Here is a 23088-nt window from a genome sequence, read left to right on the forward strand (position 1 = left end):
GCCTTCTTGACTCGCAAAAAGTCCTAGAATCATGTTCTTGGGACAACTTCTTCTTTACTTCTAGGGGAACAAATAACCTGGCTTGTGATGCCTGATTCCATCTTGAGGTCACATTGAGTCACTCTCGTTTTGTTAAACATAGCATGATACATTGCTCACCAAAACTAGATAATGCCCTTTTCACTCACTCTAGTATCTCTTTGCTTAACAGAAAATTATTTTGAAGTTAACTTTTTTTTTGTTTTTTTACTTTATATATTTTTTACATCATTTTTCATTTTTGCACAATGTATGCGTTTTCATCTTGGTTATAGTCCCCATACAATTCCCACCCCCCTTGTTTTGATTCTACTCCTTCCTTCTCCCCCCCCCCTCGTATGTAGCGTGTCTCTGGTTTATAGTTTGTTGATTTTGGTTTTTACTTTATCATAAATAGTCTTTTTCCTGGTCTCTTACTTAGGTTTTCTAAATTTCTGCTATGAGACCATCTGGTATTTTTTTTTTTCTGGCTTATTTCGCTGAGCATGATCTCTTCCAGCTCCATCCATGTTGCTGCAAATTGCATGAGATTATCTTTTTTGATTGCTGGGTAATATTTTATTATGTATATGTACCGCATCTTCTTGATCCAGTCATCTATTTGCAGTTAACTTTTAATAAGAAGCTATCATCTTAAAAACTTTGCTTATTTTTCTTAAAAGAACATAGGCTAAGGATTATGTCACCTTTTTCTAAATTCATGGAATGACTGAGAATCCAGTAATCTATTCGGAAATGCTGTTTATTGATCAAATCAACTAAAAACAAAAGAGCAAAACCATTAAAATGTGAAAGTATATGACCTCCTTAACAATCTAGAAGTGCTAAAAGGGTATATAAGCCCTCCCTCTTAGGAGAGTCCCACTGGCCTAAATTCCCCTCTGCCTCCCTGCTCTCACCTGCACAGTCCAGTCTCCTGCCTCTCTTGGAAGTACCTCCTCCTTTCTGCTTTCATCACTCTTCATCCCTTTAGCCCACTTTACTTTTCTTCATGGTACTGATTACTCTCAGTTGAGCCTTAATTGTGTTCTAACTACCCCCACAAACTGCCTTGTGACTCTGTGAGGTCTGAAACTGTTTTGTTCACTATCTCCTCATCGCCAAGAGCAGTGCTGGCCTGACATGGTATAGGTTCTTACTAAACATTTGTTGCATGAGTGACTGGAGTCCACCAAGGAGAAGTCACAAGAAAGCAGTAGGAGGAAACGCAGGCTTTCTTTTACATAATAAACTGAAGGTTTGCATAGAAAGCCTAATGTGGGGAGAGGCGCCAGCAGTGTTGGTGGCTTCCTTGACCACTGTCTCCAGTTTGGAGGAAGCAGGCGGAAGGAGAAACAAGAAACAAGTGTGCCTGTGAAGAAGTCAAAATTACTCTCAGGGAGGATGGGCACCGCCCAGGGGGAAGAATGAGGCATTTGGAAGGAAGGAAGTAGGGAGGATCAATGAGAGAGGAGCCAGCCTGTAACTTTTCTAGTAAGTGGGTGTAGTCTGACCATGTGACCCCTGGGATTCTGAAGACAAAGGGCTGTTCTGGCAGCCCTCTCTCCCAAACTCAGCTGTAGAAAGCCAGCCCTTTCAGTTTTTAGCCTTCCACCCCATACTTTAAGTAGATTCTAAACATTAAAACTCCTCTAAAAGCGGGGTTCTCTCTTGTCTTTGTTTTAGCAGAGGAAAGCAAGTCAAAGGAAGGAATGATGAACAATGGCTAACTCTGCCCATTTCATCTCCCCTCCAAATGAAAATTGTACTGACAGTCTGTAGGATAAGGTAAAAAATCAGGCTTTTCTGCCCTCCCGCCATCAGGATAGATGAGGGAACTCTGTGATCCTGAATGCATGCCTGATGGCGGGCACCTGAAGTGGGTACACCTGTACTAAGACTGTGCATTTAAGGGTGGTGTCACAGGGATGCCAGTAGAAGCCGAAAGAGAAGAAACCCGAAGCAGAAGCAGAGAACGCCAGAGAGCCCAGATAGAGTGAAGATTTGCTGGGGGCTGGGAGGACTGAAGATTTGCTGGGGGCTGGCAGTCCTCCCAGCCCCCCAGTACCCCTGCCTGCCATGTACCCGCTGAACCCCAATAAAAGACCTGCAAAACCACCGAGGACTCTGACTCCTCCTTTACCCAGTCTGCATGGGATCAGAAAACCTGCACTGTGTCCATTCCTGCCCTTACACAGTCATAAAAACTTCCTTTTCCATCCTTAGCTGACTTCAAAGATAATTAGTGTGGCTGTATGAAAGCAGTGTCAATCACCTCATTTACCTGAGCAACTTTCCATTTGAGTTCAATTATATGTAGCAGTGGAACAATTATGTATACCATTAGATATGCAAGACTGACTTGTGTGCTTTATTTAACACAACGTGAAAGCTCTAGCGCACATTTTCTTCCATCATAGTTAAGTCTCCATGAAGCCAAGTCTTATGACTTAATGTGTCTCACAGCACAAAATTAAAATCATAAATATATTTCTTTAACAGGGCCACTAAGAACAGGTAATAGAATATAGATAAAGGTCTCAAACTATATTCAGGCTTACCCAGCCATTCTCCTTCAATACAAAGCTAACATTTGCTAAATACTTACCATGTGTTTAACAATCTTCACATATTAATTCAATCTTTATCACAACCCTGTTGGGTAGGTACTATTACTACTTCCCATTTTACACATCAGAAAATGGATACTTAAATAATTTCCCTGAAGTCACATGGGTAGGAAATAGCAGACCCAAGGTTTGAATCCAGAGACCATATGTTCAAGACAAAGACATCACAAATGTTGATCACTACCTGGAAGGATACAAATCAAACCGGAAAGTACTTTCCAACATAACTGAAAGGAAACTCTATAAAGAGCTGGCAGAGGGGAGTCATGAAAAGGAAGCACATTGATCACACTAATGGCATAATTCAGTGTATTTTATGGTTTTCTTACTGCATGCCAGGTTGATCCAGCAGTCAGTTCTGACTTCTCCAGTAGGACCACATCTTTCATCCCAGCTTTGGCCAGATGATAAGCCAGACTCACACCAACACAGCCACCTCCAATTATCACTGTCTCTGCTCTGTCTTTCCATCTTGTTTCTGGAGATAAAGGTGCTTTTTCCTGTCTGGAATGCAATTTTTAAAAATGGTAGCTTTACTAGGTTATGGTAATTACAGCTTTTTCTAACTAGTGTGATTCTCCTTACTTGTTCTCTAGTACCTTGTACCTGTGAGATATTCATGATGCTGACTTAATCATTGGGGCATCTAAACTTTGCTTTAGGCAACCTGGTTGAGGGAGGGAAGTGTGGGCATTTGAGTCCTACTCCATATAATTCTGACCCACTGTAGGTAACTAATAGGGCTAAAGAATTGAACAAGTAACTTTTTTTTCATTGAGGTAATGGTTTACAACACTGTATATGATTCAGAAGTACAGGTTCACACCTCTTCAGATGTAAATACCACCCCACATCTACCACCAAAGCACCCATTATCCTCAACCACAGTCCACGGAGTCCTGTTTCCCTCCTCCTCCCCCCGCTGCCTAATTTTCATAGTGAAATTTCTAAGATTTGTTAATAGTTTGGTTCTCTCTTACCCTTTAGAATCTAGAGAGTAATTTTTCTCAGTCTACTTAGAAAGCACACTTATAATTGTATTATAAGTTGAAAAGCTGTAATTTGGTGGTTTGCCATCTACTAATCTTGGACTACTCTTCCCTTCAATGTTTCCGAGGTTAAAGAAAGCCAGATAGAGTAAAATTTTCCTCACTTAGCTTCCTCTCCTCATGTACATGCACCTCAAATTACAATTATTGTTCATGGTTTGATATATTTATTTGTATGATTGTCTTCCTAACTGAATCATGAGCTTTTTATTTTTTATTTTTTTAAAGGCAAGAACAATGTCTTATTTATCCCTGATCCTTGGCCCCAGCCTAGTGACTACATCTATTATATGTGTTGCATGAATAAGAATAGTCATGGTTTCCTCTTGACTTCTCTTGATGATTCCTACATGATATGTCTCCCAGAAAATGCAATGCAAGTAGAAGTAGGGATCAGTAGGGTGGGTAGGGTGTTAATTATTACCGTGGATTATACTTCTGATACACACATTTCTTTCACTCATTCATTTATCCATTTTTCTCTTCAGTTCCTACCAAGAGCTGGGCACTAGACACTATGTAGCACTGATAAACCGACATTATCTCTACTCTCTGAAGCTTACAAAATGGTCGAGCGATATCAATCATATAAGAACACAAACGTGGAAACTGCAACAATGCAATTCATTGAAATAATTAAAGTTGCTATAAAGGAGGATTCCCTAAGAGCATATATGGAAGAAGTTTGCTTATTAAAGGTCTGAAGGATGAGTAAAAATCAAACAGGCAAAATGAGAAAGAAAAGATGCTCCAGGTTGTGGGATGTTTATGTGGCAGGAAAGCATAGGGCGATGAAAGTTCAGAGAGGCCAGATGTGGCAGCAAAATTCCACCAGAAGGATCTCTCATGGGAGCCCCAGGCCTCTGTTTTGATCTATTGGTTCACTGCTATATGTGAGCAGCATCTAGAACACAAGGTAACTAGTGTAAATATCGCTGACTATATTAGTGAAAGTTATGTTATAGCTTATTACATTATTCTTACTATTATTTCTAAGGCACTAATCCTTTTGCTACATTAATTTCTGTCTTAGAGGCTCATGGTATAAATTACTAAGGATTCTAGGGAGATTCCCCATATTATATTTTGGTAACACAAGACTTTGAAAATTATCATTTTGGGGATAATTTTTAAACTGAGAAAAGACCACATGGAAACTTCCCTAAATTTGATATGATACTAATTATACCACCTGTCATAGTAGTCTTTATTTGGAAGAAAATAGTATGTTTATTTGAAAAAGATAACATTGGTGAACAATCTTGATATCAAGATTCTAATCTCCCTTCAAAATTAATCTAGAGACTTATATTTTCATTATTGAAAGAAAGTAAAAGGAACTTTTATAATACTTAGAAGGGAGATGATATCCACAATTTACTATCAAATACTGCAGAATATATATGTGAGACATTCTCTTGTATGATTACAGTCTAGCTATAAAAATTATAACATTTAACATTGATACAATAGTATTATTTAACTTACAATTTGGATTCAAATTTAATCAATTGTCCCAATAATGGACTTCAGAGCTTTTTTTTCCTAGTCAGAGATCAAATTCAGGATGCTGTCTCTTTTAGTTCCCCTTGATGGGCAAGTTTTGTGCTTCATGACCTTGAATATTTTGTAAGCGTACTGGACAGTTACATTATAGAACACATCTTACTCTGAGTTTTTCTGGTGATTCCTCATGGGAACATTCAGTTTATATACACTTTAGCAAGATAACTATTGAAATTATACTGTGTCCTTCCAACTGCATATTATTATATCATCTTGTCCCATTGTTGGTGTTGTTTTATGTCTGATGACTTGATTGAGGTGCATGCTGTTGGATGTATCCAGTAAAGTCACCATTCCCTCTCCCCTTTGTAATTAAAAGTAATATGTAGGTGTTGTTTTATGAATGCTCAAAAATCCCGCTCCACATAAACTTTCACTGAGGGCCTCTCCTGGTGGCGCAGCGGTTGAGCGCTGGGCTGCAAAGCAGCCCGCAGCCTCTGCAGCGCCAGTTCGATCCACGGCCACTGGCGAGGGTCCCACATGGTGCGCAGACCTCTCCTGATGCACCCGCTGCTCCCCTCAGCAGTATATTTCATCGGCCTGCCTGTTCTGTTCCCACTCTGGCTCTGGTGAATTCTCTCACCCACCCTCCCGTGCTTCTGACTGTACCCAGTGCTTGTATAAATAAATCTTTAAAAAAAAAAAAAAAAACTTTCACTGAGTGGTTTTAGAATCTCTTGATTATTTCCCAACTCCATTATCCCTTTTATATTTATCAGTTGGCATTCTACTATAAGGAGGTAATTTTCTTTCTCCTGTTCTCTGGCTTATGTTGTTTATATTAATATGAACTCATGGTTATTTTTTGTATTAAATGGGTTACAATCCATTACTACTCACCCTTTATTCTAAAGCCAAATTGTCCCAATAGAGCTAACAGAAGATTCTTTGACATGGTCACAAGATTCTTTGAATAGTTCTTTGTTTTCTAGTACCACAATATATTCCAGTACTTATACTTAATTTTTTAATGTCTTTTATTTTCTCTTTATGTAAGGGAAAAAATGAACACATGATATGACTATTGCATAGAAATCCATCTTTAAATGGCTTGGGGAGATTTTGCACTGCAGTTGAAACTACTGTATTGGTGACAAGATGTAATATCACGTGTGTGTGTTCAAATATGATTTCTTTTAGGACAGCAATCAGATGAAACAAAGTATAAAGAATTTAAGAGCAGAAAACTTGGGTTTGAGACCCCAATCCAATTGAATAGCTATTTCAAAGAAATTTAGACAAGAATCTCAAAATTCACCTGAAAAATGGAATTATAAAGGTTCAATTTGGCAATATGTGATAAAGCATTACCCAATGTGTAGTATTTCTTCTTCCCAGCATGGCACAATGGGTTCCAGACTAAAAATAGTATTTTAAAATGATGTAGATAACTATCTTAAATGCCTTCTGGAAACAGTCAGGGATGGTCATAAATACTGGCAATTAAGTAAAATAGGAATCATGCAAAAATCCCAGGTTCCCTCCTTCTATAGTGGACACAAAATGTTGTAGATTGTGTGCTTGCCCCAGTGTTTTCCAAAATAAAACATCTTCTTGATAATTTGGAATTAGGTATATAAAGAATATACAATAGAAATAAAATCATTTGAATGTTGATTTTATCCAATATAGAACTACACATTTTGCCAAATGATTATTAAAAATATATTTTTGGATAGTCCTGAGTTTTGACAGATCCACTAATGTTTGCAAATTTATATTTCATTTTTCATTGGATAAAATGTATCACTATTATATTAGATAATATGTTGTATGTTATATTTTTTGTGATGCTTTTCACTTTACAAAACAGTTGCATATGCATTCCCTCATTTAATATTTGCATCAATCCTGTGAGTTAGAGCAAATATTAATATCTCCACTTCATAGATGAGGAAACAAACTTACGGGCATTAAAGGCACATTCTGTATAATTAATGGAGCAAGAACTGTGACTCAGTGGCTATTGTAGTCCTAGTCCTAGAATCAAGTTTAGCATATTGCAGACACCCTGTAAATATTTGTTGGATGAAAGGCTGAATGGCTGGAACTCAAAACCAGACCTTCTGATGCCAGAATTTCAGGTCATTGGGCATAAAATAAAAATTGAGTCAACTCATGATATTGGAAAATAGAAGCTTTATCTTGCAACTATGAGTAATCTACCAACATAGATAGGGAAGTCAAAAGATGCTCAGCAATGCTCCTATTTAAATACAGACAAATAGAAAGCGGGAATATCATTTCCACCTAGCAAAGGTACCAGGCAAGATTTGAACAAAAGACATATACTGGTGGGGGACATGCAGGCTGACACCACTGACTTAGTGGATAATTTGGTGCTTGCAGTATTTCAAATGCACAATATTGTAAATGATTTTTCCCCAGCAATTTCACTTTTAAAATTAATTCTATACACAGACTCCCTTATGTACCCAAATATATGTGTATATTTTTCATATGCATAGCTTTGCAGTAACAAAAAACTGGAAACAGTCTACATGCTTATTAAAAGGCAGTTTAATTATATTGTGGAATATTGACAGGATGGAAAACTATGCATCCATCAAAAAGAATCAGGCACATTAATATGTGCTGCTATGAACAATCTCCAAGAAATATTGATAATTGAAAAAAGCAAGGTTTGAGTAAGTCAAAGAAGAACACATATACACTTCTATTTGCCTACACATACGCCACTACACATAAACTATCTTTGGATGAAGTCTCAGTTAACAGTTGACTGGAAAGGGGCTAGGGAAAGAGATTTTGCTCCAAGAACCCTTTGATTTTGCTTCACTTTGCAACGTTGCGTATGGAAAAGAAAACGTAAATAATTCAAGAAATCCGAATGTCGGTTTCTCAGAGGCCGAAGCGCCCCCTAGCCCGGAAGACTGTCTCAACCTGTAGCTCCCGCCCCAGCAGCCCTGGGCCTCTGGCCTCTGCGCAGGTGGGACCCCCACTCACCCTTTGGTGCTTGAGACTGAGCGCGGGCCGCTGGGGGAGCCCCGCAGCGGGAAGCTCCGAAACCCGAGGCCCCGGAGCCACTGCGCTCCTGGCCGGAGCATGGCGAGGCCGAGACCCACAGCGCGGGCACCTGTTCTGAGGCCAGCCAGCAGCCTGGGGCCTCGGAGCCGGCTGGGAGGCGGTGGGACCCTCCCCCGGGCGAAGGGCGGACTCCTGAACTAACGCGCCCGCGAGACCCGGTGCCCGTAGTCACGACAAGATGGCACCGACCTCAGGCCCCGGGGCCAAGAAGGTGAGTGTCCGAGGTGCTCAGCCCTGCAGGCCGTGGGGCCCCTACCGTTTGGATTTCAAATCCCACTTCAACCTCTAGCCAAACCCTGTGAGCTTAGCCAAGCACCTGGGGGCGGGGGGAGGGTTGGGAGGGGGGCGCTGCACCTCGGTTTACCGCATCGCGATTTGCTGGGGATGATGATGATGCCTCGTGTGGGGATTAGATAACAATCTTGGGTGACTTTTATTGAGCCCTTTCTCTTTGTCTGGCATTGCTTTACGCAAAATTCATTCCCATTTTACAGGTGGGGAAACTGAGGCGCAGAGAGTTCAAGCACTAGCGCCGCCACCGATCTAGTGCGGGGTGGAGCGGGGACTCCAAGTCTAGCCTCCCGGCTGAGAAGCCGCGCTCACCTGCGCTCACATTTTCTACCCGCTGCCGACCCTCACCCGCTGCTCTTTACTTCTTCAAGACTCCAGAACTCCTTTCCTTCATGTTTTGAGAAGGGCCGCAGCTTTGCGAGGCGCGGGCTGGCGGGAAACTGTCTGGGCGCCGACGCTCACAGACCCGCGGCAAAAGGCGGAGAGTGCAGTGCTGGGGAGTCCTTCTGCCTCTTCGCTCCCGACAATCCCTTTCTTTTACCTCCTTCTTGGCCTCTCTTGGTCTAGTTACCCACTGTCTGTGTTGCTCCTCCATTTTGCGGAGTGTGTGTTTGTGATGGGGAGAAGGAATTACCAAAAGTTGGGGAAACGCTTGAACTCGTATGCGGGACATCTCCAGAACCCCTCAGAGCAACCTACCTGTGCTCTGTAATTCAGATTGGGGTGGGTGGGGCAGCGGTATAGGAATGGAAATGTGCAGCACTGGTTCTTTTATACTAAAAAGTTGGGAGCTACAAAGGCACCCGACAACAGTGGGCTCTCTAAAGTTTCATCCACTTAATAAGTTATTGGGCAACTAATTAAAAAGTTAAGCATGGAGTCAGCAAAAGTGCTTTGGCAGTGGTTAAGTTACAAAAGGAGATATGGTGCAGACTAATCCCAACTATATAAATATTTTTATATACACTGTAGGGAAGAACACAATAACGGTAACAGTTACATAAGATGTGGAATATGGGTTTGAAAAACACAACAGAGATATATTTTAGATATACTTTGCCGATTATGAAAGTAAAACATGAGCAATGAAGAAAATGAGCATAATATAAAAAAGATAAAGCAGCAAAAAACATTGTACTGATTTCGTTCTGCAGACTTTCTATGATGCTGTGTTTACTTTTGTAGTTCAGTTTTTTTAAAAAGACTTTTAAAATAGGCTGTCCCTGTTCAATTTCTTCCTGGTCTCTGCTCTTGCAACACCAAGATTATCATAATGACAATCCATGTTAATGTGTACCTGGGAGTTCAAATATTAGTGGGAAGGAGCTAATCCTCACCACTTTTCTCACCTAACAAGAACATTTTAAGAATTCATTTAATTGCCATCCAAAACACCTCCAACTGCTCCTTTTACCCAAAGAGAACAATTTCAGACAGATAGGTGGATATTTTAGGCAGATTGGATCGCTGACTGTCTTCTGCCATGGGGTGAGGTTTGTCTCCTCCTCTGCATGAGTAAAGCTGCCCTGTAGCCAGATCCTCAATCCACAGGTTTTTAGATAGTGATAGTGCTGCACAAAGAAGGCGTAAATGCCTCTTACTCTATCGATTCACAGTGGATTCACTGACACACTGAAAGGAAGGATAAAATGAAAATCTAAATGTACTGCTCTTCACTTGACACAGTCCTCTATCATTCTGGAGTTGTTTTAAGATTAATTATACTGGTCTAATCATTAATTGAGATAGTAGGTATTACAGTGAAGAGGGTGTTAAACAATGTGTTTAATTCACATCTTGGTAATTTAGTTATTTTGCTAATGAGTATTTAGAAAACTGGCAAAATTTTAACTGTTGGTCAGACATCCAGATAAAAGATCAAAATGTCTTACCTTTATTTGGTATCATAAAGATAGTCAAAATATGTAGTATAATTTTCTTAAAACCCCAGCTAATTTTCTGTTAAAGATTGTCATATTTTGGTCTCCTCAGGATCAAAGTTGTAGCATAGATGAGACGTGATATTTTCAAAGCTGTCTAATCTGTCTGCTAACTTACATAATTTAAGGGCCTTCCCTATGTTGCCTACTGTCTGAGGAAGTAGGGACACAGACAATTGAGACATGCACGTAAGCATCTTGAGGCAAACAAAGGAGATAGGTAAGAAACTGGACACTGCGGTAGAGGTGTTGAAGAAGGTGTGTGAACTTAAGAAGGACTCAAAGGAGGAGATAATTACAAATAAGAGTAAGTCAAAAGCTTTTGCTCTGGCAACAATGGAAGATAGTGCACAGTGGAACATTCCAAGGATGGGGGGAACAGCCATGAGAAGCGTTAAATAGACACCCTTAGGGATAAAGCCAGAAGAAACCCTCTCCCTAGTCCTATCATTTGATGGAGAATGAAAATTACTCAATCCATATTTTTCCTCCCATTTAGCTTGGTTCCAAATTGCTAACAGGACTGTCACTGTAACCCTGTGACAGATTGGTTGTGGGAAGTGAGAGTCTAACCTATAACACCCAAATTGTGTGTCAATATTTTTCCCCTTTAAAGTTGTTTGATGTGTACGATTGAATTTGATTCTTAACATTTAACTTAATTCAACTGTGTTAGATTTCTCAGATGAAGATTGATAAAGATGACTATACCTCTGCTTCTCTCCTCTGTATTCCTCTGCAGCCTTATTTATTACATTGTGCTGTGATGTTTTGTTATCTCTTGGTCTTTGCCAGGCTAGCCAGACTTTGAGTTTTTTGAGGGCAGAGATCTTGTCTTAGTCCAACATTTATCCCTTTTGTATAGGGGTTATCTGCCAGGTGGAAGGCCTTGTGGAAAGTTTAAAACTGAGGTCCTTTTGTATGTTTCAAATGTACAAAATGGAAACAATGAATAGCATTTGATGGAGGGAGTGTACAGAGATAGGTGAGATTCATAGTAAATGTGAACATTTTGTTCACATTTAGCTAAAATTCACTATTAGATATAAAAATAGGGGGAAATAACTAAAATCAGGAGTTCGTTCTGTGAAACACAGCTAACACAGCTAACCAGCTGGGCTCCAGTGCACCTCTAACGCAAAATGAAGATGTCGTGGGGCTGGTGACCTGGTGCTCAGTCTTCATTGAAATCCCTTCTAATATACCTTACTTGACTGCAGATATGACTGGCTAGAATGGACAGCTGGAGATTTTCTTCCCCATCCATATCGTCTTTTATGTCTAGCTGTTGACAGGCCTGAAATGAACTAGCCTTGTATTTTTAACAATCAACTAAGGCAGTCTGAACAACAGGGATGGGGATCAACATGTGGGTGTTTGCGGTTTTGAATGGGGCGGTCCGGAAAAGCATCTCTGAGAAGGCACTTGACCTAAGACCTGAATGAAGTGAGAGGGTAAGCTGGTGTGGGTATCCAGGAAAGGAATGTTTTAGACAAGGAAAATCAATCTCATTACTAACGGATCTGATTACAACCCCTTATTTAAATGATGGATGGGATGAATAGAAAGGTAGGGAAATAGAAAAAGGTCATATTAGGTATTTAGAAGATCTCTTCTAGAGTCTAAAAAGTCTGCTTTTTTACTTAGTTTTTTGATCTTGAACAAGTCATTTAACCTTTCTGAGCCTCAGTTTCTTCATTTATAAAATGGTGAGGAAAACTGTCTCCCCTGACTAGCTCTCAGAGTTGTTGGGAATACTCAGTAATAACATATTCTCCGACATGCTGGAAAATGTGGGGCATAATTATAAAACGTGTGTCCATTAGGATTATGTTCTGTATTTTACACACACACAAAAAGAGGTTGGTTATTCACACTTAGCCAGAGGTCTGGGGGCCCATAGCTGCTGCAGCTACTCAGTGATGTCATTAAGAAACCAGGGCTCTCCACTAGCCTTAGCATGCTTTTGATGGCATAACCGCAAGCTGATTGCTAGGTTTCCAGGACTTATGCTGACATTCCAGTTAGGAAGGATAAGAAGTAGCAAGATGGAAGGGAGTATGCATCTGTATCAGAAAAGCAACACTTCCAGAAATCTTTAATAAACTTCCACCTATGTCTCATTGGTCAGCCTACTCCAAACAGAGCATATTAATTAGGCAGCTAGCAGAATCTGCCCTCATATGTTGAAAAAAACAAAATAATTTTTCATGAAATTAGTATTTTCACTATAATTTGACTCACACTAAATGTTCATTTAATTTTAAAAAAAAGTCACATAGGCGCACAGTGTACTTCCGTCCTTCTGCCTGCTCTGCTCCCCGCTCTGGCTCTGGTGAATTCTCTCACCCTCCCGCGCTTCTGACTGTACCCAGTGCTTGTATAAATAAATAAATAAAAATAAATCTTTAAAAAAAAAAGTCACATCACTTTGATCACCCAAAACAAGTACCTGGATTATCCAAGACATACTCAATCTTTTTAAAAATCTTTGCTTTTTAGACACTGATAATTTTAACAGAGCTGAAGCTGCAAAATAAAACATAGTATCACCTTTACTAAAATTATGAAAAGAAAGGGAATGGGTTTAGGTGATTTTTTCCCTTTCTTTTTCAGGGTATTTTGGAACGCCTGGACAGTGGGGAGGTTGTGGTTGGAGATGGCAGCTTTCTCATCACTCTGGAGAAGAGGGGCTATGTGAAGGCTGGGCTCTGGACTCCAGAAGTAGTAGTAGAACATCCAGAGGCAGGTCAGTGCCAGAATCACCAAGAATGCTTGCCTTCCTTAAACCTAAGAGAAAGTTTTAGTAACTAGTATTTTCTGACTGGTTCACTTGGCAAAATTGCCAGGAAGTGGAGATGTTAACAGAATATGAACTGAAGCAAAGGGCATGCTCTCGCTCTCTCATGCGCTCTCTTTCTCGAGAATCCCCTCTTAGAGAGTGCTAAAATACATATCTTAATATTTCTCCCATGAATATTTACCTTGAGGACATTCAAAAGTTTCCTTGACATAGAACTCAGTGAAACTGTTATTGCTTCAGAGTCCTCCTTCTGACTAATTTGCATTAGTGTGACTAGAAAGTATGATTGATGGTAATCACCATCTTCACAGCATAGACAATAAACAGCCAGGTTCTGGGGTGTGTGTGTGTGTATGTGTGTGTGAGTGTGTGTGTGTGTGTGTGAGAGAGAGAGAGAGAGAGAGAGAGAGGAGAGAGAGAGAGAGAGAGAGAACAGCTTTACCTCCTCCTGGCTGAAAAAACAGTTGAAGGTCATAATTGTGTAAGATTGGTGATTAACGTCAAATTGGAATTTTAATTCTATTTTTACTTATTTTGTGTATTTGTTCACTCTTCTAAAATGGAAAATAAAGACAAAGAATGAAATGTGAAACAGGATATAAGCTGGGAGAGGAACTTTTGATTCGATCAATTTCATTCACATAAGTGTAATGTATCCAACAAAGCGGAGGTGCTGTCTTGGTCTCCCACTGACAAGAAACTGACTTTTCCAAGGATCAGTTTTTTCATCTGTCACATGGGGATATGACACAGGCTAGTATATCCTCAGTTCTGGATAGCCATTATTACTGTTTCATCAGACACCAGAATTTTATAGTATGAGGTTTGTCTCTCTGGTGCTTAGCAGGAAGTTTTCATCTGCCCAAGAGGAACTTTTCCTTAATTTTAGAATACCTTTTTGCTAAATCAGGAAGAAAGTATTGAAACAGCAAAGGAGGGTTGTTGGGGGAAGTGGTGATTAGACAGAGAGAGGAAAGACTTTCTAAATGGGAAATCTTCCAGAATATATCTCCCCAGCTGCTTGCTTCCAGAATGAATCTCGACCCATATGCATTCTGCCCACTAGGACAATTTCTTCATTCTGCTCTGAGGGCCCAGCTCTGACTATAAGTAAATCTGCTACATTTTTAAAGATACTGGTAAATGGATACACCCTCTCTAGACAATGAGACTGATGGGCAATTGGCCAACCAGATCTTAGTCTCTGCAGGTGACTGCAGAGATCCACCAGCAGAGCAATATGAGGCCGCTACATAGAGCCCCTATTTAGGGACTCTGCCATGTATTATCCTTGGATTTTACTGAATTTTATATGCAATTTTTTATAATTACCAAGTTTGAAATTGTATATAATTGAAAGAGATGTGAGTAAAGAAGCACCTGTTGCTGAAAATGATTTTATGATTTTAGCTTCTATGATTTTAATTTTTTTAATTTCAATTTTGAAAACAACTATTTTGTAGTTCATCAGCTTCACATGGAATTCTTAAGAGCAGGAGCAAATGTCATGCAGACTTTCACTTTTTCTGCCAGTGAGGACAGTATGGAAAGTAAGGTAAACTGCAATGCCAACTGTTGGGGGTGGGGGTTGGGATGGCGGGTGGGAAGGAAGATCAGGGGTAATAAAAATAACCTCTGGATGGGAGCTGTGGAATTGACCTGATATGTTACTACTTATAAAGTATCTTTTCTGTAACTGTTTAATTTACAGGTATATAAAGTATTATATTTTACATATATAAGTGTTTTTTCTTTATTTTTAACTAGGGGAGATAGGAGAGAATAGAGCTGGGAAGAATAACTCATCAAAAGGGCATTACCATGCTCCTGTGCTATTTTTTTCTGCAGAGAAAGAACACTTTATAAATACTCTTTCCACTGTATTTCATATTTCTTCTTATTCCTTTGGAGACAGAGTGGTTCTAGGGAACACAACACCGGGCTGGGTATGAAAAGAATTGGCTTTGACACCCAACATTGCCACCTATTGGTTGCGTGACTTTGTGCAAGACACAACTGCATGGAACATTGTTTTTTTCCCTGCAAAATGGAGATAACTTATGCTTGCATGCATAAGGTTGTTTAGAAAAAAAAAATGGATAAGGTGAAGGATGTGGAAGTATTGCAAAATATTCTGTAAATATAAGGTATTAATACTGTAAATGTTAATGCCCATTTATCATTCAACCAAACACTTACTGAGTATGTATTATAGTCCATTCTCTGTGCTAGATGCAAAGATGGTACAAAAGCATAGACCCTATCTGAAGAGGCTCACAGTGTGAAAGTCAAACAAATAAACATTTACTACAATCCAGAGTAGTCAGTACAATCGTGGAAATACAAAGTTCACTGGCAGGAGAGGAGGCGGTACCCAATTCTGCTGGTCTTCTCATATTGCTGTTTAAACTAGAAATTTATACTCCTCTTATTGGCTCATTCACCCCTTTGTTATCTATTATATTTTACCTTTAAAATACCAAGTCCACCATCTCAACTCTTGCTCTCTAACCTCAGTGGGAAGATGTAAATGCTGTTGCCTGTGACCTTGCTAGAGAAGTGGCCGACAAAGGTGATGCTTTGGTAGCAGCGGGAATCTGCCACACAGCAACATACAAACACCACAAGGATGAAGCTAGGATTAAAAAACTTTTTCAACTCCAGTTAGAGGTTTTTATCAGGAAAAATGTGGACTTCTTGATTGCAGAGGTAAGCCTCGTATTACAGGGAAAGGATGAAGCCTGTTTTGGCAAGTATAACTGCATAGTATTCAACTTTCATGAGGGTATTGGACTGCCTTGTGCCCTCATTTATTCTGTGCAGATGGTCAAAGGTTTGTTTAAATGCACTATAGTCAAGGCCAACACCCTTTCACTTGTATGCTAGGTTCCTGTTGAAGTCAAAGGACAGACCCAGGAGAGGTCTAACTTTCCCCTGTGGTTTTCTAAGTTCTGGGTAGTTGCAGCAGTTGATTCTCAGGAGGCCCAACAATGTGGGGTGAAAGGAAGGGGACAGTGATTCAGTGATCATCCTGTCCCATGGTAGGGACAGGACAGGATGGAAATGTGTGATTGGGGCTAGAGGTCACAAGGAAGCAAAGCCTAGTTTGTGGGTAGATACTCAGACTCATCCAGACCCACCACTAACACTTGGTCCTCAGTAGTTCCCTGGCTCTCCTCCACTCACTCCCACCTCTCTGTGTTTACTTGGGCAATAACATATGAGTGATATTTTGAAGAAAGAATCAGTATGAATTGCCACACAGCAACATACAAACACCACAAGGATGAAGCTAGGATTAAAAAACTTTTTCAACTCTAGTTAGAGGTTTTTATCAGGAAAAATGTGGACTTCTTGATTGCAGAGGTAAGCCTAGTGCGTGAAGACCTAAAACATTCTTTTCCTTCCACCTCCCAAAATTAAAACACCATTTCCCATCACAATTACTACTACTTGTTGTCAAGACAAGTCTTTACCCTAACAAGGACAAGAGCCTTGCAGTTGTATTTCCCCAATTGCTCCATTGAAATCTTGCCTTCCCTCGGCTCAGGGTGACACGAGCCTAGCTAACCCACCTTGAAGCAATCATCTGCAGGTACAAACACAAACTCTGCTCTATGTATTCCCCAGATGGATGAGAATACAAGTTTGCTTTTGTAAGAACCTCTATTTGATTCTTTCTATCATTCCTCACACATTGCATCTACGGAATCTGTCTCTAAATTAAGAAGGAAAAAACCAAGGAGATTTCTGTTGGCTTTTCTCTATTTAAACTTAAGGTCAGATTTTCAGTTGTCATACTTGAGGGGGTTCCTGTAAAGCACCATGGGTTTACCAGACAAGGCGTCCTTTCAGTTACCAGCAAAGAAACTGGGTAGCTAAACCCTCTCCACTCTGTCCTTTAATGTTCTCTGGGGCTAGCCTTCCTATTTTTAAGGATTATTTGTGAATATCTAGCAATGAATATAAAAACACTTTTGAGTGTAAAGCATGATAAACTATTCATTATTTTTCAGAAGTTATCCCAGTTCCATAAAGGATGAATCCAATTTTATTTTTTGTATATCAAATTACGATTTTAAATACTCAGTTTTTAAAACTTTGTGGTTTTTCTCTTTTTTTCAGTAACAGTCATCTTTTTACTGAATCAATGCTCACAAATAAAAATCTGTATATTATTGCTAAAAAACTCAACTACTTACTCAAAAAAATCTGCTAAAATACATTTCTTAGCATATCTTATATATATATATATGTGGTCATTTTTGTAACTGTTTTGCAATATTTGTATTCTGTCATTCAAAATCTGCTTTATATTTGGACCATTAAAAAAAAAATGAAATTTCTCTTAGTATTTTGATCATGCTGAAGAAGCTGTGTGGGCTGTAGAAGTCTTAAAAGGATCAGGGAAACCAGTGGCAGTGACGATGTGCATAGGCCCAGAGGGAGACATGCATGGCGTGACCCCCGGAGAATGTGCTGTGAAGCTGGTGAAGGCAGGTAATTTGGGCTCAATGTGATAAGCAGTTCAGTCATTGTTTATAAACTTTAACAGTCTCCTTATCTATGAAGCTTGGGAAGTGAAGGGGAAGAGTTAATCTTTAAGGCAATTTCCAACTATTAAAAAATTAAAAACAAGCAAATAAATAAGATGTCTAGTTTTTCTATATTCCACATATAAGTGACACCATCTGGTATTTGTCTGTCTCCTTCTTTCTTAGTTTGCGAATTTCTATATTTCTTTGACTAGGGGCTTCGATCATTGGGGTCAATTGCCGCTTTGGGCCCAGGACCAGTTTGAAGACAATGGAGCTGATGAAGGAAGGCCTCCAGGCTGCAGGGTTGAAAGCACACTTTATGGTGCAGTCCTTAGGGTTCCACACACCTGACTGCAACAAGGGAGGATTTGTGGATCTCCCTGAATATCCCTTTGGTAAGCTCGGGTGCATATGGGAGGTCCCTGTGATTTCTTGTTGCAACAAAATGGAAGCAACTATAGTAAGTAAATAACTTACTTACTGGTCTAGTCTGACATACTAGACTGTATAAACAAAAGCATTCATTGTTAACCAAAAATGAGCCATCTGAAGAATGCATAATAGAATGCATAATCTAAAGTTTGTAGTTTTTTAATTGAACAATAATAACCACCAGAGCATTTTTTTTTTTTTTTTTTGTGGGACCCTCGCCGTTGGCCAGGGATCAAACCAGCGCTGCAGAGGCTGTGGGCAGCCTCGCAACCCAGTGCTCAACCTCTGTGCCACCAGGGGAGGTCCCACCAGAGTATCTTTCAATAGAAAATAGAGACAGTAACAGAAATGTTATAATTATTGTGTTACAGCACTGGAGCCTAGAGTTGCAACCAGATGGGATATTCATAAATATGCCAGAGAGGCCTACAACCTGGGGATCAGGTACATTGGCGGATGCTGTGGATTTGAGCCCTATCATATCCGGGCTATTGCAGAGGAGCTGGCCCCTGAAAGGGGATTTTTGCCACCAGCTTCAGAAAAGCATGGCAGCTGGGGAAGTGGTTTGGACATGCATACCAAACCTTGGATTAGAGCCAGGTAGGATTTTCTAAATCAATATTATTGCCTTCCTTTAATCTCACTTTACTTATTTTAAACATTATGCATACACAGTTATAAAAACTCAAAAGGTATCAGAGTGTATAAAAATTAAAAGTAAAAACTTCCCCCTTCTGACATCAGTCCCATTCCCAACTGAATCTGTCCTTTGTGTTTTGAAGTCTTCTATCTGTCTTGTTTTGTCAATTTAAGATGGTCATTACCCTTTATGAAAGCTGAGGAATTTAAATCACATAATCTTCTTCTTTTCCTCCTATTCTCCTTTTCCCAATTTTGATTCATTCCATTTTTATTTCTTCTGTTAGTTATTTTTATAATCTTGAATTTCATAGCTAACCACCTATTTCTTAGTCCACCACAATGAGGCAGTATAACATGATGCCACTCCCTGTAAGGAAAGAATTGACTCCTGCTTCCCTCTACCTTTCCTCTCTCATTTACTTCTTGGCTTCATTACTTTTATATCATGAAGGTTTATAACCAGAGTGTTCTGCTCTGTAAATGTAACTCTTCTAAATGTAAGACTTCTAAGCTTTGTCTGTAGGTTTATTATAAAAATGTAAAACATAATATTATCATGGTCATATCATAACATAATAGTAAATAACATAATGTTATCATTGTCATATTAAATAAGCAGGATTCATGAAATATATCAGAATGCAGGTTTTTTTTCTCCTTGAGTCTGCTCAGTGGGTGAATTCCTTCCCTTGTCCCTGTTTGAAAATACTGACAAATGTCAGGACTTCTTTAGGTCTTCTTAGGCAATAGAAAGCCCCATGATCACTTGATTTAGCAGTCCCAATTCAGCCTTTAAAAGTGTTCGGTTCCATGTATAATCAAAACTTGAAACATGTTTCCAGCATAAATCTTCTGTCTTCCCGTAGAGACAGAAAGCCAGGGAAGGCAAGACTTAGTGTCTTTCTCTGTCTCCTGCTTCCAACCCCTGCTTCCCATCTTGCTACCCATGGTTTCTGACCTCTTCAAGTATCAAAGTGAGAGGAGAGAGAATGTAAGGAGAGAAAACTGTTATTACTTTACTGACATCCTAATAGGAAGACTCCCTTTACTATGCCTGGCAGATTCTTCCAATGGTTCCACTGAGAACTTCTGTCTTTACTTCACATGCCACAATCATTGCATTTTTTTCTGACTGCTGCTTTGCCCTCAGGTCCTGGATTTTTTAAGCAGATTGTCCTTCCTCATGATTCTCTTGTGCCAGATGTTAAATACCTCAAGGATGGCTCACTTATTCCTATTAGGTTCAAAAGTGGCTAAAGGATCTTTTGCCCTTCTTTTATGCAGACTCTAAGAATTTGATCTGATCCCAATTTAACTGCACCCTCTTCACTCACAAGCAAAGTAGCTGGCCTCTGTGATCTAGACTTTCCAGTGTTGATTCAGGCAAATCATCTGACTGGCTCTTTCTGCAATATCTCACTTGCTTTGATACCTAATAGCTATCATATTTTGGTGCCTCCAGTTACATTTCAAATCTAATATCCTGCTATACTGGTAATAATTTTCTAAACTTTTTTTTTTTACTGCAGAACCAAGTGTAAGCATGGAACTATGGACAAAGAGAAATAATCCTATTTTATAAAAATTAAGCTACTTGTAGGAGAATGTTCAAGGTCATCAAGGTCAAATTGATTCTCTTCTCTTGCATTTCATCTATAGTCCAAAGTCATGCTATATCTTAATTTGCTTCATGCTTGGACTGTGACTTTCTTTTTACAATATTTGACTGTGCAGGAATTTCTAATTAACTTCTTTTGCCACTGTTGAAAGAGTAGGCTTTCACCTTCCTGAAGGTCTTACAATTTTTATATTATACCATTTGTTAGAATCAATCATCTTTATTATTGAAAACATTTTTCCTAGGTCCCCTAAATTACTGTTCTCTCTCTCTCTCTTGCTCCCTCTCTATCCCTCTCCCTCTCCCTGCCCATATAGTACTACACCCTAGAAACCACTCACAATCTCTGCAGTTTTCTCTTCATTAAGTGTTGTGATTGTATTTAATTCATTTGCATGTGTTTACCCACTTCAGACTTTAGAACAATCTTCATTTTTTAATTGGAATAACTTTCCTAAAGTATTGAAAAATTATTTAAAAGCAGTATTTAAAAATCTTTTGTATATATTTACAAAAGATTTGAAAGGTAGAGAAGAAAGCATTTAGCCAAACATTTCTTCAAGGTGATATATTTACCAAAGAAGGTGGTTTTCATAGGTATTGTACATAGAAAAAAATACTACATACAAACAGATTAAAAAGAGAAGAAAGCAACTTAGGTGATGATTTTTGTGAAATAGTTCAAATAAGTGAGTAATGGCTTGTTTTAATTATCACTGCCTAGGGATCCTTAAAATGCCATTAAAGATAAGACATTATTCTGATGAAACACTAATGTTTTCATCATCCTAAAATATTGATTTACTCATTGTTTCATAAGTAGAAAAAATATTTTAAAATATATTTAACATAAGGGACTGTGACCACCCTTTGTACTCTTCTTTCTTTGTTTAAAAACAAGAAGCAAATACAGACAAATTTGTAATCTGTTTATAGTTATTTTTTCAAGAATTATACTAATATCATTACATTAAACACCATCTTCATATACTTGTCATTACATTAGAATATTGAGTAGCATTAGAAAGAAACTGCTAGAAATTTCAGAATGAATGTAATTCACAAAAACATGTAATATTTAAAAACATTCTCTTTCTGAAATTTGGTGTGAAACCGATTTATTATTGAAGTAGAAATGGGAAATACACCCCTGGAATTAGTGAATCTGGACATTTTTTTCTCTGTTGAAGCACAAGATCTACATGAGCCTGATCATTCACCAAATTTGTATGTATTTGGCAAGCATATATGTGTACATATGTGTGAGTGTATGTCTGTGTTTTATTTATCTAAATATATACACTAATATGTACATATATGTACTATATAGTATAATGATATATAGTATTTATATATTATATATAGTATATATACTAGTATAATTATATAGTATTGTATATAAAAACATATTGGACTTATAAAGTAGATAGGACTCTTTTAATTAATTATTATTATCTTAATGCAGGGCCAAAAGGGAGTATTGGGAGAACCTACTGCCAGCATCAGGCAGACCTTTTTGTCCTTCGCTGTCAAAACCTGATGCCTAAGGAGTAGTAAAAGAAACACTGAAATAACAGAACAGAAAAGAATCTCCTCAATTCCCTTCTAAAGCCTTTTCCTCACCTTAACCCTCAGCATAGCTGCCATCTCCAGCTGCTGAACAGCTCACGTGCCTTTCAGTTCTATTCAATACCCCGTACTGCACTGTCACTGTGCTTAAATGAGGAACTGGACACACAGCAGATGCCAAGGTGAGAGATAAAAGTCCCTGTCCTCCAGGTATCTACTGTCCAGTCATGCTACTACACATCTTTTTGAAGATCATCAAGAATAGCAAAACTTGTCTTTTAGGGTGATTTTGAAACATTAAAATAACCAGCAATCCCTGAGAATCAAGCCTTGTGATTATTCAGGTGACTAAGCTACATGCATGAGAAAAAGTAAACAAAATTCAGAACTAAAGCCATGAGACTGCTTTCCTTAAATGATTTGTATTAGTGATTCCATATACAATCTCAAAGGAAAAGATGCAAAAAATGTTTGGAGCAGTGTTTGGATTATTGAAATAAGTCTATAACCTCCCAAAGTGATTACTTTCAAAGATGATTTTACTTAAAGGCATAATGTGTTTTTATAACTACAAATAGCTAGACTACAAACTATGGAAAGAATAATGTAATAAAATTTTTACATATTCCCTTAAAGTAATTAGGGTTGTGCTTAGACTTAATACTCAAAGAAACACTTATTGTTGATTGTTTAAAATAAATAAAAACAGAGAAGCTATTTCAGAAGACCTTTTTAAAAGTCAAATTTTAAATTTTGTTCTTTGACTTATTTTTCTGTTATTTGCTACATGTCAGTTTCTCTCCATTTTTTCAAAACAATGTCTCAATTTGTGACAATAAAATTAAAAATTACTCACTTTTTATATTGTTTGAATATCTGAAATTTCAGGGGGCATTCTTTAGAATAAATAATAGCAAACATTTATTCCTTATTATGTTCCAGTC

At 38.6% G+C, this 23088-nt stretch overlaps 2 protein-coding genes across 3 annotated transcripts in view; one reads left to right on the forward strand and one right to left on the reverse strand.

The window, feature by feature from the left end:
* DMGDH (dimethylglycine dehydrogenase) overlaps positions 1-8386 on the reverse strand; it is a 58048-nt gene extending 49662 nt beyond the window's left edge. The window contains exons 1-2 of one of the 2 annotated variants that reach the window (XM_037529154.2): positions 8231-8386; positions 2978-3152 (exon numbers count right to left, since the gene is read on the reverse strand). In XM_037529154.2, coding sequence (XP_037385051.1) covers positions 2978-3152; positions 8231-8331 — 276 coding nt within the window. In that variant the 5' untranslated portion in view covers positions 8332-8386. The remainder of the gene's footprint in view (positions 1-2977; positions 3153-8230) is intronic. The other variant, XM_037529156.2, reaches the window with a different exon arrangement.
* BHMT2 (betaine--homocysteine S-methyltransferase 2) lies at positions 8189-22867 on the forward strand. The gene is made up of 8 exons (XM_037529159.2): positions 8189-8522; positions 13159-13291; positions 14809-14900; positions 15863-16054; positions 17698-17845; positions 18096-18278; positions 18687-18915; positions 22041-22867. The coding sequence occupies exons 1-8, from the start codon at positions 8490-8492 to the stop codon at positions 22120-22122; spliced, it is 1092 nt and encodes a 363-aa protein (XP_037385056.1). The 5' UTR covers positions 8189-8489; the 3' UTR covers positions 22123-22867.
* The last annotated feature ends 221 nt before the right edge of the window (positions 22868-23088 follow it).

The sequence above is a fragment of the Talpa occidentalis genome, unplaced genomic scaffold (genome assembly GCF_014898055.3).
Source record: "Talpa occidentalis isolate TD23 unplaced genomic scaffold, MPIMG_talOcc4v2.1 talOcc4.6, whole genome shotgun sequence".
Taxonomy (NCBI): Eukaryota; Metazoa; Chordata; class Mammalia; order Eulipotyphla; family Talpidae; genus Talpa; species Talpa occidentalis.

Excerpts from the sequence above, each read along its gene's own strand:
- BHMT2 (XM_037529159.2), top strand. The coding sequence starts at position 8,490 with ATGGCACCGACCTCAGGCCCCGGGGCCAAGAAG. Across the intron at positions 13,292-14,808 it reads AGTAGAACATCCAGAGGCAG|TTCATCAGCTTCACATGGAA; the intron begins GTCAGTGCCAGA and ends ACTATTTTGTAG. Across the intron at positions 16,055-17,697 it reads TGGACTTCTTGATTGCAGAG|TATTTTGATCATGCTGAAGA; the intron begins GTAAGCCTCGTA and ends AATTTCTCTTAG.